At 42.8% G+C, this 16971-nt stretch overlaps 1 protein-coding gene across 1 annotated transcript in view; it reads left to right on the top strand.

Annotated features, from left to right (window-relative positions):
- Positions 1 to 16971, top strand: part of DOCK1 (dedicator of cytokinesis 1) — a 475815-nt gene that overhangs the window by 295711 nt on the left and 163133 nt on the right. Inside the window, exons 28-29 of the mRNA XM_080912399.1 lie at positions 9938 to 10039; positions 16642 to 16736. Coding sequence (XP_080768525.1) covers positions 9938 to 10039; positions 16642 to 16736 — 197 coding nt within the window. The remainder of the gene's footprint in view (positions 1 to 9937; positions 10040 to 16641; positions 16737 to 16971) is intronic.

Below are 16971 nucleotides of genomic sequence, written 5' to 3'. Positions count from 1 at the left end.
TAACAATTTGATGGGAGTCCAATGTGAATCCAAATGGAACTTGTTTCAAACTAAAATATGTGGTTCTGGAGTTTGTTTACAAGATGAAATTGGCTTGGGGTGGTTGGGAAGATGGCTTAGGGGGTAACCAGCTTGCTACGCACTCAGGAGGACCTGGGTTTAAATTTCCAGGATCCAAGTAGAAGCTTAGTGGGTGTGAGCACCTGGCTGTAATCCCAGCACAGGAAGGTGAAGACAGGATGCCCATAGCAAGCTAGCCACCTTAGAACCAGGAAGCTCTGCTTCAAGGACAGATGCAGCCTCTGTTTAAGTAAATAAATGCATTGGAGAGAGATAGAAAGATAGGTAAGTATATAGACAGACAGACAGACAAATAAATAATATAGATAGACAGAGATCCACCACCAATATCAATAGATATTTAGAAGATATATGGTAGATAAACAGACATCTAGCTCCAATATAAATAAGTATATAGTAGATAGATGGATGGATGGATGGATGGATGGATGGATGAATGGATGGATGGATAGATAGATAGATAGATAGATAGATAGATAGACAGACAGATAGATAGATAATGACACACCAGATGTCAACCTGAGACATACAGACACATGTACATGTACCCACACAATGAATGCATGCATGTACAAATAAACTTTATTTTTTTGTTGGAGTTAGGTATGCCACTGTGGTCCCTCAAGGCTATTTTTTATTCCTTACTTGTTTTTTGTCTGGCTTGTTTGTCTGTCAGTCTGTTTATCTATCTTTTCCTTCCCTTCTCTTCCTATCTTTCCATCTGTCTGACTGTCTTCCCTTCCCTTCCTTTTCCTTCCCTTTCCTCTTTATAAAAAAGTAAGTTAGCAGAGAAACTGGAGTAAAGTGTGTGAAACAAGCCTCGAGTTGAGATTGGTAACAGAGAGGAACTCTGTTACCCACTGGAGCTCTAACATAAAAGGTATTAATTAAGTGAAGGCTAGTCTGTTTCTGTGTGTGGCTATAGACTGAAGCAATCAGTTTAACCATAGCTCATAGGGAATTGGGATCTCTCTCTCCCTCTCTCTCTCTCTCTCCCTCTCTCTCTCTCTCTCTCTCTCTCTCTCTCTCTCTCTCTCTCTCTCTCTCTCTCTTTCTCTCTTCCTCTTCTTCTCCCTCCACCCCCAGTTGCATACAGTCTACCAATGTAAGTTCAGAACTTTAAATAATATGTACACTTCTATAGCTAAATACAAGATATACCATATAGTCCCCTCTGAACATCCCTCACACCCTGTATCTCTGTCTACTCCCTTTTCACTATTTTCCCTTCTGAAGAAAAACACACAGACTGTCAACCTTCAAGTCTGTGACTCAGCAGTGTTTACAGGTCATCTGTTTGTTGTTGTCGTCATTAGCTTTCTTTCTTTCTTTTTTCTTTTTTTGCTGCTGAGTTGTGTTTCATTGTACAGATGTGCCTCAGCTGGGTAGGTATAGCAAACAGGTATTTGAAGTATCTCCGAAGCTTACTGTGTGGTTCTGTCTCAGGCAGCAGCCCTTTGTACTGCTTGGCTGGCCTCCTCCAGGGTCTCAGTGCCTATTGAGAATTGCACTTGAGTCTGCTCTGCCATCATGAGCTTGTCCTGCCGCCTTGCCTTACCTCCTTCCTTTGCTTACTGCACAGCACAGGGAAGTCCTGGCCTCAGGATCTCAGAGAGCTGAAGTTCCTTGGGACTCAGCAGAGAGTGAGGTGGCAGATGGGAATGCTGACCCTGTAGAGCACGTCTGCTTTGTATGTTATCTTTTACATACTTGCCACCCGCGCACCTTGTTCATGGATTCCCCAAAGTTACAGGCTGCCATATTGGAGATTTTTAATATAAATTCTGAGTTTTATTGTCAAGCCCCCTCTGCTGCAGTACATAGCTTCAGTCAGATGAGCTATTGACTGATCTATACATATTACCCTATGACATCTGCATTCTAGTATGCAAAAAAAAAAATCAAACCTCAAAACATTTACCCACTGCTAAGGACCAATCTCACATCTCTCCCCAACCTTTTATAAAACTTTTACACAAATCTTGTCTCTCTCCTACCCAGTAAAAATGTTTATAAAAGGGCTTCTCTGCATTCTTGGAACTTGATGACTCAAAGAAGCTGATCCTCTCCCCCTTTGCTTAATTGTTTTTCCACTTACACTAAATTAACTGATCGCATCCGGTTGCTAGGATGACTTTCCATGAGGGCTGAGACACAGTTACCACCTGAGTTAAGATAAAAACTGAGTGAACTTTCAATGCCAATGTGCTTATTAACACTGTTTGGGCCATGGTATAAAACATAAACAAAACAAAAAAAGCAAAAACCAGAGGGGTGGGGGTAGACTTTGGTTTGTATCTAAAAAGAACTGACTTGCCAGGTTACTTTCCCTTCTCTCAGTGTGTCCTTGTGCGACAGAGAGAACATTCTTTCCAAAACTGGCGATTCCTTAATTTTTGCTTCTGTTTTTGATCAGTACCCCACGCTGACCCATAGTCCAGGATGCTGTTGAGCTCATAGTCCTCTTGCTTCAGCATCCCAAGTTCTAAGATTAAAGGTCTGAACCAACCATACCCAGCTGTTGATTTAGGCATTTTAAAAGAAATACTCTTTATTTGAGGTGTGTGTGCCTGTGTGTGCACATGTGTGTGTGTCAGAGGATAACTTGTGGTAGTCGGTCCTTTCCTCCCACCGTGTGAATCCTGTGGGTCACACTTAGGAAGTCAAGCTTTGCAGCATATGCCTTTGCCATCTGATCCATCTTGCTGGCCCTCGTTAATTTTTTCTTAACTTAGTATGTAATATCCTTCTCTTCCTGTATTATTCAACCAATGTGAGCAAAACCAAAGACAATGTATTTTTATGATCTATGCATCTGTTTTGCCTGTTTCCAATATAATGCGTACCCATGATGGCAAGCAAGCCCTTTATGGACAGAAATCAGTTAATGGAATGTGTGGCCATTGACTCCCCCATTAGCTATCGGGGTTGATTGAGGCTCTGTTTCTCTTGTTCTCTTACTTCCTGTTCACTGATTCTATCATGTCATAAGACTTGGGAAATCCTGAGCTCTCTAAGGCTGTAACATTGCCTGATTTATTGAGTTTATAAAAAACAAGAAATAAGATCTCTGCTTTACTATCTTTCTGGTGTTGACATCAAATGAACTTTATTAAGAAGTTGCATACATAGTTTATAATCTTCACTGCACTGTGTATCACTTGCTCTCTATGGCTGTGATAAAACACCATGAACAAAAGCAAATGAGAGAAGAAAGAGACTGTCTGGGCTCACAGTCCCAGAGGGAGAACCGTGAGACATCATCTCGGTCTACAGGAAGGAAGCAGAGGGGATAAACTGGAAGTGGGGTGAGGGTAGAAACTCAAAGCCCACCCCTAGTTACATACCTCCTCCAGTGAGGCTCCACCTCCTTCAGGTTTCATAACTGTCCCAAGCGGCACCACGTGCTGGGACTAAGTGTTCAAATACATGAGCCTGTAAGGGACATGTCTCAAATCACCACACTCCACGCTGTGTAATTTTTGTACTTTTTAATCCTATATTATCTATAACAAATGTGAACAGGGGTTTAAATTATTACATTCAACAAGTAGCAAATAATTGTTATAGGTAAGTTTATATCCAAATATTCCCCTTTGGTGGGTGTCCTTTAACCATCTCTCCGTAATTATTGCCTCTGTAAAATTAAAATTGATTTTGTTTTTAAAATTAGATTTCCTTCCTCTGTGTGTCTGGAATGAAATGAGATACTAATACTTTATGAATCCAACCAAGCACACTATTTAAATTTAATATTTAATTTTGTTGCTAGTAGTTTAAAATCCCTAATAGATGGCACTAATGTAGTTTATCAGTCCTACTGCTTTCAGTTTTATTTTCTGCCTTTTTATAGTCTTCCCTTTGGTTCCTCATAAAATAAGGAAATTATGATATTTTGGAAATTAAATGAGTGAAAGTTAAGCATATGTTGAATAAAGACATAATGTTATCTCTCGCCTTTCCCTGCGTGTGTGAGTGTGTGTGTGTGTCTGTGTATTTGTGCACATGTGCACGTATGTACCTGTGCCTGGGTGTACTTCCTTTTCTTCCCACCCCTTTCCTTTTCCTCCTGACAAGGTTTCCTTTTATGCTGCCTCTAACTCATGACTTAGTTTCTGAGTTTCTGGTATCCCCGGTTTCTATGGGATTCAAAGAAGTCAATGGGCTTGTAGCCATCTTCACCATCCTCCTGCCTCCACATCCACTGGCCAGCACCACTTGCTCACTTTCCAGCTTCCAGAATTCTCTTGTCCTTAACATCTCACTACCGTGGTCGCCATGACTTCACGTTACTTACGTTTTTTTGAGGCAGGGTCTCTCTCTACATAACCCTGGCTGTCCTGGTACTCACCCTGTGAGCCAGGCTAATGTGGAACTTAGGGAGATGGCTTGTTTCTGCTTCTTAGGTGCTGGGATTAACAGCATGTGATACCACACCTGGCTGAGCTTCTGGGACATGTTCCTTATTGTCAGCATGGTGAGAGATACCAGAGACAGACCCAGGCTTTGAATGTGTTATTTGTGATTCCCCTGCATGTGTCTTGTCGGGCACCATTCTTGTGAAGGCTCTAGGGAGGCTTTGGCAAGTTTATGACATCTTGAGATTTTCTTTGTGTTCCTAACTGTCTCATCTCTCATTTTGTAATTTCTTGTTAGAAATGAGAGCATAGATGCATGTCACCCTGGCTTTTCATCTCAAAACCAGAAAGCCTTTGTGTACTGTATTTCCTTGGTGTGCCAGAACCCAGACCTTACCCCTATGGACTTATTCTGAGCTGTCTTTGACCTCTCATTGGGGGGCATAGCTCCCAGGCACATACATCCCTTTCCTGCATTCTGTTTTCACCTTGCTGCTCAATTATTGATTCTTCGATTTGACTTTTCCTCAAAATGTCAGTCATCATGAACCCCATCATGAAGCTATGCATCTTCCCACCTGGTCTGCAGTTCTTTCCCAGTGACGTCTCACAACAGTCACTGCTGATTGCTGTCTCTTTAACTTTGTTCGACACGTGGCCATTCTCGGTATCCTGTGAGATTTAAGTGTCTAAATGGGATTTCCTTTCTCAAGTCTCCATCTTGGAGAACATGTTCCATTGTTTCCCAAGATCCTGCTAAGAGTCATCAAGTAGCCTCCTGAAGTCACCAGAACTAGCCTGTCTTCATACCCACGGTTGACCCTTCCTGCACTTGTAACATGTTCTGGGTGTGTATTCATTGCTTTCCAGCTGCTTCTGAGAGCTGGGGCTGCTCACACACCTCATGGAGCTTTTGGAACTTAGACAAGTATTCACATTTCTGCCTGTGCCACACACCCCAGACAGCAGACACTCTGCAGGTGTGAAGTGTAAGCTCCCAGGCAGATGCGTGAGCTCACACCCAGCTGACAGAATCACCAGACGAAGTTCGAAACCATTTGTCTTCAACCTTCACAGCTCCCCCAAACCAGGGATGAATATAGTTTGGGGTTTTTCTTCTAATCTCCATACTTGTCCCCAAACCTTAAGATTTACATGGGTATAGCTGACAGAGCCACTGTGCCAAGACTGGCTTTGCTTCTGTAGTACCTAGGCTCCACTACCACCCCCACGCCACCCCATCCCCACACTGTTCTACCCTGAGGCAGCATCTTACATTGCATTTACCTGGTGCAAACTATCCCCAGTGCCTCTACCAGTTCTTGGTTCTGCCTGTCTTCCCTTCTACCCATCTTTAGTTCCCCCATCTTTGGTTTTGACCTGCTCTCAGGCTCACCTGGTTCTTGGTTCTCCTGCCTTCTGTCTTCCCGCACGCATTTCTCCGTCCTGTGTGCCCCAGACCTCCATGCACCATTCACCTTGCTAATGCACTGAGGACACAAGGTGATTGAAAACTGGCCACTGAAGCTGGTTCCAGAAGTCCTGAGGTTTATGTGGAGTAGGCGATGTGAGACATTGCTTTTTTTCTTCCCTGACAGTAGATCTTTGATAGATGTGAAGACAAGAAGGTAAGACTCGGATGGAGAGACATTGCTCCTCCTCATGGATGACATCCTTCCTTTCTCACAGGTGACATCTCTGTCTTTCAAGACCACCTTTGAAAGTTCTAACATATGCTGCTAATAAAAATAGCATGTGCTTGTCCTTCCTCCCAGATGATAGCCCATGATCTTTTTCTTCTAGCCCCCCCCCCCCCCCGCTCATTTTGCCCTACAGATTTCTTTTATTATGAATTTGCACATATAAAATAGCTCATTTTTGTTCCTCAACTCTTTTTCTTGGGTTACTAAAGCCCTTCGTGGTTCTGCGGTTGATATCCAGGGATTGTTCAGCCTAACACAGAGATACGACTGCTTGAATTAACAGACACAAACAAGGCAGTCCACTGCATATGGATTATAGGTAAACACTATTCTTCCTGGCCTCTGTAGGGCCTGCACAAAATGTCCAAGGCAATGCTTGGAGGGTTTCTCTTGTTTACCTGAGATTCATAAGGAAGTGAGATTCTGCATTTATCTTTCAACCCTATGAAATATATAACTTACCAAGTCTCTTGCTTTGAATGCAAGTTTATTTCTCAGAATTGCAATGGACACTGTTGGACGTAAAATTTCCTCTCCTGAATTTCCTTTTCAGGTGGGTCGTTAGAAGGAGAATTACTGAGATGAGTATTTTCTTTCCAAGACTTTTCAAACCTCTCGGCAAATTGCTTTTTAAAAAGGTTATAGCAATTGACGCTCGCACGGGCTGTGTGTAAGAGCCCTCGTCCTCTGTACCTTCACAGCTCAGCACTTAAATCCTGTCTTTGCTGTTCTGGCAGCAAATAACGCTGTATCATTTTCTTCGTGATTACTAATGAGGTTCACATTTTTTGTTTATGAGGCAGTTGTGTCCTGGTTTTTAAGTACAGTTGACTTCTCTGCCCTTACTCTGATTTTTATTTCCTTAATTATTTTTAGCCTGTAGCTAGAGCTGGAACCCAATCCCCAAATTCAAGTTCCAAGGCTCTCTGTACAATGGCTTGCCACTAACCTACCCACTGTTGAAAAATAAAAAGCCCCAGATGACTCCTAAAATGCATTTAAAATAATTAAATCAAAAGAGTGGTGTAATTTTCTTGAGTCAATAGAATTAGAAGTCTCCCTCGCACCCCCATACACAAGGTTCTTTCTAACTTTGTTCCTAGAATAAAACTGGTTTGAAATATCATTTTCACAAAAAAAAAAAAAAAAAAAAAAAAAAACCAACAATTCATCTATTCTTATAGACAAATACATAGGCGGGACTACACTGGGTTCAAATGGAATATGCAACTTTAAGGTGCAAGCAGTAATTGCCCGTTTTAGTATCCAAAGGGTGGGGCTCCATTCCCAAAGGGCATGAATGGAAGAGGGGATATGTCTCTGAATGGGAGCACATAGGTTTCCCCTCAGCTAGTGGAGTCCCATCCAACTTACAATAGTGCTGAGCTGGTGAAACTTGCTTTCTTTAAGGGAGAAGCAGCTGAATGGTACAAATTACTTTTGGCCCAATTCCTTCAGTTAAGTAAAGGGGTCACACAGGCTGCCAGACAACACTCTGCTAAACTGTGGTAGTGGCCCTCTCTCTGCCCCTACATGGTCTGCTTTAATTAGCCCCCAGTCTCATTAAATAAGGGGCTGTTTGGCTACATTCCTAAAGATGTTCTCATTCAGATAGAAGACTCTAGGCTGGCCATCTAGATCTTTCCGGCACTTACATTGTGGATACCACTATATTCTTGGGTTCTGTCCTTTCTCCGCACCATTTTCTTTGCTTAGAGTGGACCTTCAGCATTGCCCAGCAATGAGTTCTTTGATGAATGAGTCTGTGTCACCTACTTTGCCCTCTAGCCTGACCCAAGTGTGCTGACTCTTCTTATGAATGTGACTTTGAATGGAGCCTTGGGTCTTCCCAAGTCCCCCCACCCCCACCCCCCCATTGGTCTGTCTTTCTTTCTTTCTTTCTTTCTTTCTTTCTTTCTTTCTTTCTTTCTTTCTTTCTGTCTTTCTTTCTGTCTTTTTTTTTTCTGGCAGCTTGATCTTTCATGGGGGCCATGTTGATGTCACACTTCTGAATATAAGTCAATGACTCTATTGCTGAACTGTCTTGACCCGCATCATTCATTTAAGCATGTACTAGGCGCATCATCGTGGATGCTTTTTCTAGAAAACCTTTCTTCTCATGGACTAGATAATAGGTTCCGAACAGCTGCATCCAAGTAGAATTGGAGACATGGTATTATCATCCTTCCTTCCCCTCTACCAGCTTTCTCTGATAACTATAAGAATGGCACATGGTGAATCCTTAACTCAAGTGTGTGCATTCCAGCCCTGGATTTACCTCCCATTCCTTTGAGCATCCAGTTTCTGAATCTCACATCAACTGCCTGTAAAATGAACCAATCAACAAGTCAGTGAGTGAATGAATGAGAGCCTGGCCTCAGAGCTTAGCTGGTCAGCAATCTGGCAAGGATGAGCATTCAAGGAAGGCATGGCATCTCCTGAGGGGAAGATGAAGTACACAGGCAGCTTCCCTTGAGCCCACTGGGGTGCCAAATAGTTACATCTTTCAAAAGTTCCCATTCATAAATAAATATCCTTCCCATGCAAAACAAGCATTATTTTGCTCTTTCCCAGAACACCACCAACTTGGAATCTAAATCTCAACAATTACCATTATTCACAAATAATTTACATTTCTGGGCAAATGGAAGATACCATATCATCATTATTGTATTTGTTCAATTTGCAAAATGTGTCCTTTGAGGACTCATTTGGAAGCCTGTGTGTATACTACAGATAGAAAATAGATTGGACTTTAGCATTCACTGAGGAGTGCATGTTCCAAATTAATATAAAGGACATTCAGGCATTCAAATATATTGTTGGAAAAAGTGGAATTACTGAAAAGAATGCAATTTAGGAGATCATTTACTAAAGAAAAAATAGGGATGTGTCTCAAACTATATCCCTCTTGTTATTCTACTAGACTCACACAATATAATGGAAGTTAGTATAGGTCCTGGGTGGCTTCAGATGCCATTAACTTATGGGTACATATTTAAAAGCAAGAAAGGCTCTGTAATGTTAGCTCCCCAGCCTGCCAGTAAGAAATCATACTTATAGCAACAAGGCTGCTCATCCCTGAACACTGTCCTGACTCCTTGGCCAATTGCTTTGTTTCCTTACCCTCTCCATCATCTGGTTTTGTTTGTTGGTTTGTTTTCTTTCTCTGTTTCCTTTTTATCCAGTTCCATATGGTATGAAAAGTCCCATCCCTCTCCCCGCCCACTGCACATTGCACTGGGACTGCCTCTCTCCCCCAGCTCTTCCAGAGAAGCAGAACTCACAGTGGGATTGGTCTATAGTGATTGCCTCTGAATTGGCTAAGGAAGTCATGGGCGGATTTTGAGAAATAAACCGCCTCTCTTTTTGCCACAGCCCAAGAAGAGGGTCTGTGCATACATCTGTCTAATAATTAAGACCACCAGACTCCAAGAATGCTACATAAGTGATTGGGATTTCATTCTTGTCTTAAATTTTTGTCAACATAATTAAGGAGAAAAAAAAACATTTAAAGCTTGTTTTGTTTTGTTTTCTGGAAAACCTTTTATCAAGATGCATTTAATCATTTAATATAGTTAGAGAAATAAGCAATCTATTATAGCCCTTAGAACAAATAACTTCTGAGGTCAGAAGTGACGCAGGCCCTCTCTGGTTGGCCTTGAGCATCGTGTAGCAAACTTGGGACTTCTGCCTAGATACCTTTTCTCGATGGCTGGAGAGCCAGCGCTGTAGTTAATGTCAGTTCTTTCCATGAGGATTTCCTATCTGATTCTGCCTTCCAATCTACCACAGGGGAACTTTGTGGCTTGCATGACAGCTATTTTACGGCAGATGGAAGATTACCATTATGCACACCTGATCAAGACCTTCGGGAAAATGAGGACAGATGTCGTGGTGAGTGTCTTTTCCATCCTGTCACAAGGCCAACAGCGGATATAGACAGTGACATCTATAGAATTCTGCATAGGAAATTCTCTATTTGATATCAGAAGCCACTCAAAGCTCTGTGTGGATGTTTTTGACTAGCACTGACCTAGAGAATAACTTGGGTCTGAGCCTGGAGAAATCCCATCTGTTCTGGTCACAGCAGCCTTTCCCTTGCTACTGGGTCACTAGCAATCATGTCCCCCACAGTCATTAGCTCCTGTCATTTCTTGGTTGACTTTCTATAACAGTAGCTTGTGAGCCACACTCTTAGACCTTAAGCTATCTTCTGCTATTAATTAGTGCTAATCATAGACCCTCATCAGCATTTCTCCTAATAATTCCTTAGTCCTCCTCACACAAACTATGATGCAACTTAATTGGGAGATTGTAATAGGGAAATTTATTGCTTAGGAGCTACCTCCCTAATGGCCTGAAATTACACTGCCATATGGCGAATATCCTTTGCAAAGCTGCACCAAACCTGCTGGCAGGCCTTCTAGTGAGAAGCTAATTCGAATTCTTGGATTCCACTTAGAAGGACCCACTGCTCCTGTTGAATACTCATAGGTTCCTGTGTGGCACAGCTAGATCCCATCGTATTTCCAGAGCAAGGCCTATTGCACTTAGCTTGTACCTTACTAAAAGAGGGAAGCAACAAGATTTTTATAATTTTTTTTTTTCAAAGAGCTACACCAAAGACCAGGTTTTCTTATTTGTGGCCATAGTAGGAGGGTGAATGGCAATAGACAAACAATATATAAATACACTGACAGCTCATATGTGTGTGTGTGTGTGTGTGTGTGTGTGTGTGTGTGTGTGTGTGTGTGTGTGTGATAAGTAAATCCTTAAGAGTAACATGAATTTATACCTCAAAATTAAAACTAATTTCCTTATAGGTAGATAAAGGATAGATTGATAGAGGATAGATAGATTGATTGATTAATAAATGATAGATGATTACTTGATAAATGATAGATTAATAGATATAATAATAATAATAGATAGACAATGGACGTATTGATAGTTAGCTAGGTTTATTGGTAGATATAATTATAGAGAAGAATATAGGTTAATAGATAAATTATGGATAAATACAGCCAAGATACTTTCTAAGAACAAAATAAATCTATGCCTCAAGATCACAGCAGTTTTCCTTATATAAAAGGGTATAAAATGTGTACAATTTTATGTGTCCATGTGTTTTCATTTACTTTGAGCATCAAGAAGGAGTTTACGGTAGGGATATATTCAAATAAATGAATATCACACTATTTCCTAAGATTAGATTGAAACCATAGCATAGTGAAATCTCACTGAGTACTTATAATATTTAATTTCATCATTAACTCTTAAATGTGCCTCTACGGCCTGCTTTAGTCAGTGAAAATAATAGTATGACGTCATGTAACTTTACAGATGAAATTCTTGGATGAATGATACAGTTTTCAGGATGAGAGTAACTACTAATACTGAAAAATGAGTACCACCCTCACAATTTGTACATTATCAGAACTGACGTGTGCTCAAAAGGTACACAAGGCATTAACAGATGTCTGATATGAATTCAGCCACAACATGGGATGACACACAACAACTAGACAACATGACTCCCAAGGGTGAGTCTGAATTACTTTTATGTTGCTGTTATAAAACACTGTGAACAAAGTCAAGTTAAGGGAGGGAGACTTTATTCTGGCTCATAGTGTTGGAGGGATAAGAGTCCTTCCATGGTGGAGAGCCAGGGCAGCCACTGGTAGGTATGGTGACAAGAACAGGCAGCCAAGAAATCACATCTTTAACAGCAAGCGTGAAACAGAGAGCCAACTGGAGATGGGGCAGAGCTGTTCCTATGGACTACTTCCTCCTGCAAGGCTAAGTTACCTAAACCTCCCCCAACAGTGCTACCAGCGAGAGATCAGGTTTCACATGCCTAAGATGATGGGGCTGTTTCTCATTCTTTGGCCTACAACTCTTTCCTCAGAATGGAGGATCAAGTAATGGGTTCCTTGTGGTGGACCAAATTTCCCAAGAGATTATTCTTTCTTTCTTTCTTTCTTTTTTTCTCTTAGGCACAGGCATCCAGAAAATCAGTTATTTGCATACAATTTGACTTCTATTATAAAATGGCATTTGCTATTCGTGTGTCTCAAATTCCCACAGCAAGGTTTGTTTTTTTTTTTTTTTTATTGTTTTTAGTTCATCAAAATCTTCATGAAAACATGTTCCTACCCACTCACTGTATGCGGAGAGTATTTTATTTTTCTACTCTCCCAATTACCACGAAAATGAAAAGATCATTTCCTGTGGAATAATTGGAAGTTAATTAGCATTCCAATATGAAAATGGCCTGAAACTGGTTTTCTCAAATTTTGCTTGCTTCTTACAAGCACAGTTCTGGGTTCTCAGAGTCAGCCCCACCCCACCCACCTCCACTGCCACCTCACTCAAACACTGCCACTGGGTAAGTCAGCCTCACATAGATTCACAGTTATTATCACTCCAATAACCCCACTGGGCTACTGCTGTCACCTTTCCAATGGTCCTTTGTCCCCAGGGTAACCAGAGAATCTCAAGCAGGGGGAAGACTCCTGTAGGAAAGGGAGGACCTGACAGGTGACACTCAAGCATCCCTCCCAGGACAGGCAAGCTGCTTCATCAAGACGGACAGCTGGAGAGAGCTTCTCTTGCTTATACCTAGTGCTAGGAGCTGCACTAGGTCTAAGCCTCAGCATCCGGAGTGGAAGCAGAAAGCTTACCTGGAGCCTCCAGGACTTTTCAACCCTGTGATACAGACCTCCACTGGGTGGCTCTGGAAGAGCCTATACTTTTCTTCACACTGAGATCCTTACCAGCCAGTTGTCCGACAGCAGCTGGATGTCCCACAGTTCAGATCTGTCCCTGAACTGTCAACCTAGATGTGGTCGTGAATTCCACAGATGACAGGGCTCACCCAGACCCAGCTGTAAGTCCAGGTCCCCATACTTTTGACTAAGTGGCCGTTAATAGAGTTTTTTTAACCCTTGCCTTGAGGTCCTTAATTTTTCCATCTGGCTCACAGCCCTCTGGGAGATGCTTGCATATTCTGTCCCGTTTGTTATAAAGGATACAACTTTAGAGAAACCAATGTGAAGAGCTTCACAGGACGGAGTGGGCAGGGTGGCCATTCACACCATCTGCATCCTCCCCTGTAGACTACCAGTAGCCCAGTCCCCTCCAGTCTTGTCTGTGAGTTCTTTTGGCATAATCTCTCCCCCACCCCTCTAGTCCCTGTTGGTGTATATAGGTTTGGAAGTTACAGCCTCTCATCTTCTAGTTTTTCAGGAGACCAGCCCCATCCTGACATCCCCTTAAGATAAACTCATGTATAAGACTCTTTATGTAGATAGCAAGACTAATGGCAGTCAGGAACCCAGCGTTCCTGAGACCTGTGTGCCATTACCTCATAGTGAGTGTGTATTAGATGAAGATGGGGGTGTGAAGGGACAGAGCAGGCGGAGGCAGTGCTGAGGCAAGTGGTGTGTAAAAGGTTAGGAGAGAGAATGGCACGCACTGACTGACTCAGTACTGCTGAACTTCCCACGTGCTGCCTGGTTCTTGGGTAGTCCATGTGGAGACATCCAGGCCCTCTTGCTGCTTTGGCAGTTACCTTGTAGGAGCCTCTTTCTACACCTGCCAGGGTCTCCCCCTCTCTCCTTCCTAGCACCTTAGCTTGTCTGTTCCATTTGACCATCAACCTGTTCTAGAATGTACCAGGCTGGTGTATTGGATGTCGAAAGTGGTGAGGATGGATGCTAGTGTGTATAGGGGAAGCAGACATGCCAGCAGCGTGGATCTGCTTGCTTCATACACATTCTGCAGCTGAAACTCTCAGGGACTCCAAGGTATTGCTGCTTGTCGGACACCGGAAGCACACGTGTTGCCTAGTTTCCATGGAGCATGCATCCAGGTGGAAAGGAGAGACAGGATCCACATACCTGTTCTGCTCTGTTCCTGGACCACTCCCTTGGCAATGCAGTCCCATGAAAGCTACACTGGACTATCAATCTAGAGGTTCAGATTCCTTTCCCAGCGATGTTTTTAGCAGCATTGCGGAAGGCCATGGCAAGCAGAACAAACCGCCATGCCTCGTGGTCTTTTCAGGGAACCCTTATTATCTGAGCTCTGGGAGGGAAAAATTAAAAAAAAAAAAAAAAAAAAAAAAAAAAGACAGATGGGGCTAAGTCAGTGGTGAGGCGGCTGCTGGTGGATGGAAAGGGTTTGCAGGTGGAAGGAGGGATTTTTGATTCTATGCTGGGCAGGAGTTTCCTGTAGGAGGCACTCAAACCCCCCTGAGGCATACACCAGCCAGGAACTCTTGGACTGTGCTAGCAACCTTCCATCCATTATGGCCTATTTGTTTTCAGAGCCATTATGTTTTGGGTGAGCTTTATTCTGAGCCCATTATGGAGTCACACACAGCGATCAATTACAGTGAATTCTCTATGCCCTATATTTGTACCACCCCCAGACTCAGAGTTCTCTCCAGACTGCTCTGTACAGTTTGCTTGTAGCCTAGGTTAGCCTGTCTCAGTCTGCCGAGTGATGAGATTGCAGTCATGGACCACCACACTGATTTTTCTTCTATCTATGAGTGTGTGTGTGTGTGTGTGTGTGTGTGTGTGTGTGTGTGTGTGTGTTAGAAAAAACATGTCACAATGGTCCACAGAGGCCAAAAGAGGGCACTGAATCTTCTGGAGCATAAATTGTAAGCTCTTACAGACAGTTGAAAGCTGCTCAACATAGGTGCCAGGAACTGATTTGGATCCTCTATGAGAGCAGTGTCTGCCCTTATCATGTGGGCCTTCCAGCTGAAGGTGACTTTTTTTTTTTCATCAAATTAATGGGGTTAGAAATAGAGAGAAGCTGTTGTTTGCCTCCAGAACACACCTGCAGCTTTTGTTAGAGCTGACCACTCACTATACTGGACACCCTTTGAATATTCAAATGAACATTGCAAAAGGATTGGATGTAGGGTGAATGATGATGCTCTCTTTTAATACTCCTGAACCCAAGGCTTTGGTGGAGCTCTTTGTAAACCTCATCAGCTCTGTTGGACCACCCTGACTACTGAGTTTCTCAGCCCTACAAGTAAGCCTCACAAAAGGTCAGCTCCCACTGTAGACTGCATTCTGTTTGATTAGCCAAGTTTCATCATATATCAACTGAGCAATGCTAATTAAGTGCTGGCCTGTGAATCAGAGAAAGGAAAGAAAAGACACTGGGAAAAGATGGCTTCTCCTAAGCATGTAAACCCATACCTGCCTCTCAATTATTTGGCTAACAAGAGGGGTGGACAGGAAACCCTGCGATTCCACTCAGACAAAGATGCAGCTCACTAAGTGTACAACCTAGCCATCCAAAGAAGTTCCAAACTCCTGACAAATGGGAAGCTAAGTAGTAGAATAATTGAGTTGTGTTAGATAAACCATTCCTCTCCTATACTGCTTTTGGTCATAGTGTTTCTTCAGAGACAGAATGAACCTAGGGTAGGTCCCTAAAGAATGTCAACTTTGCCCACCATCTGATGCTCATCTTCAAGTTCAACCTGTGTTTCTTTCAAGTGATGCTTCTGAGCCTTTCCCACTAGGGCATTGCTTTCTTGGCTCCTTAAATTCTATTCTCTCCCTTGCCCTTCTTAGACAACACATCATTATGATTCAATAGATTCCACTATGTAAGGTCCACTTATTTGACCAACTCTAGCTTTTTCCAACCCAACTCCCTCTTGCCTTTCTCCTTCTCATCCTGGGTCCTGAGCACACACTGGAGCATCCCAGAAGACCTTGCCAGGGCTCAGGTTAACCGTGCAGAGCAAAACTAACTTGCCCTCACAGATAAGAACTACTCCTAATTCCAAACAGAATGAGGGAGCTGGTGCAAGTTTACCAGCTTGCTGTGTCCAGAGGCTTCCTTGCCCATGTGTAACTGGCATAAAACAGCAGTCAACCCCTTGAATCCTGCTGCCCTATGTTGGTCCATACAAAGATCATGAGATCCCAGCGGCATCCCTGAATGGCTTAACTATGGAGCGGTTGGGCAAAAAGGCTCCTCATGTGGTCAGCTGCATGCTATGAGTGTGCAGGGGCTCAAGGCAAGCTTTAAATTACAAAAGAAAGGGTAGGGATCACAATATACCAATCTCTGGGAGTTTTGATATAGTGAGAAATACATTTAGGATAAACATGAGAGAATGCCACAGCCTGCCTGATAGGTTTATAAAAATCCGTGTTTTCCTGTAAGCAGAAGAGGCACAATGTATATTTATAACCCTTGGGGATCTTTTCTTAACTGCCAGAGAGATATTCCCAGGGACAATTTCAACATCTCTCCTTGAAAAAGCTATCTCAAGCAGGAGGTACCCAGGTAAACAGACAGAAGCAGTTTACAGCACCAGAGAAATACATCTTCATTTACTTCTAGAATGTTTTCCTTCAGCTAAAAATAATGGGATCTTTTATAATGTCATCATTGGGGAGAGGGTTCACCCTGCTCCTGGTGGGTTGCCTCACTGTCCTGTTGTCTCATTGCAGGATTTTCTGATGGAGACATTCATCATGTTTAAGAACCTCATCGGGAAGAACGTCTACCCCTTCGACTGGGTGATAATGAACACGATGCAGAACAAGTAAGTTCAGCCTGCATCCTGCATCCTGATTCCATTGCATCTGGTGGCAGTGGTGCTTCAGCTGGTTTCTCAGGTGCACGCTGAGGTACTCAGTGCCTTCTGTGGTGCCTGTGGTTATATGGAACTACCAACTGTAGATCATGAGAGTGTCCTCGTGCTAGCATGAGCCTCTGCTACTAGGTCAGTCTCTGTGTCCCTGGAGGGGAAGAACCAGGGCTGCCCTAAACTGCTACTG

The sequence above is a fragment of the Micromys minutus genome (assembly GCF_963924665.1).
Source record: "Micromys minutus genome assembly, chromosome: 2".
In the NCBI taxonomy this organism is placed as follows: Eukaryota; Metazoa; Chordata; class Mammalia; order Rodentia; family Muridae; genus Micromys; species Micromys minutus.
Note: the sequence above shows the minus strand (reverse complement) of the source record. Positions and strands in the feature narration are given on the sequence as shown.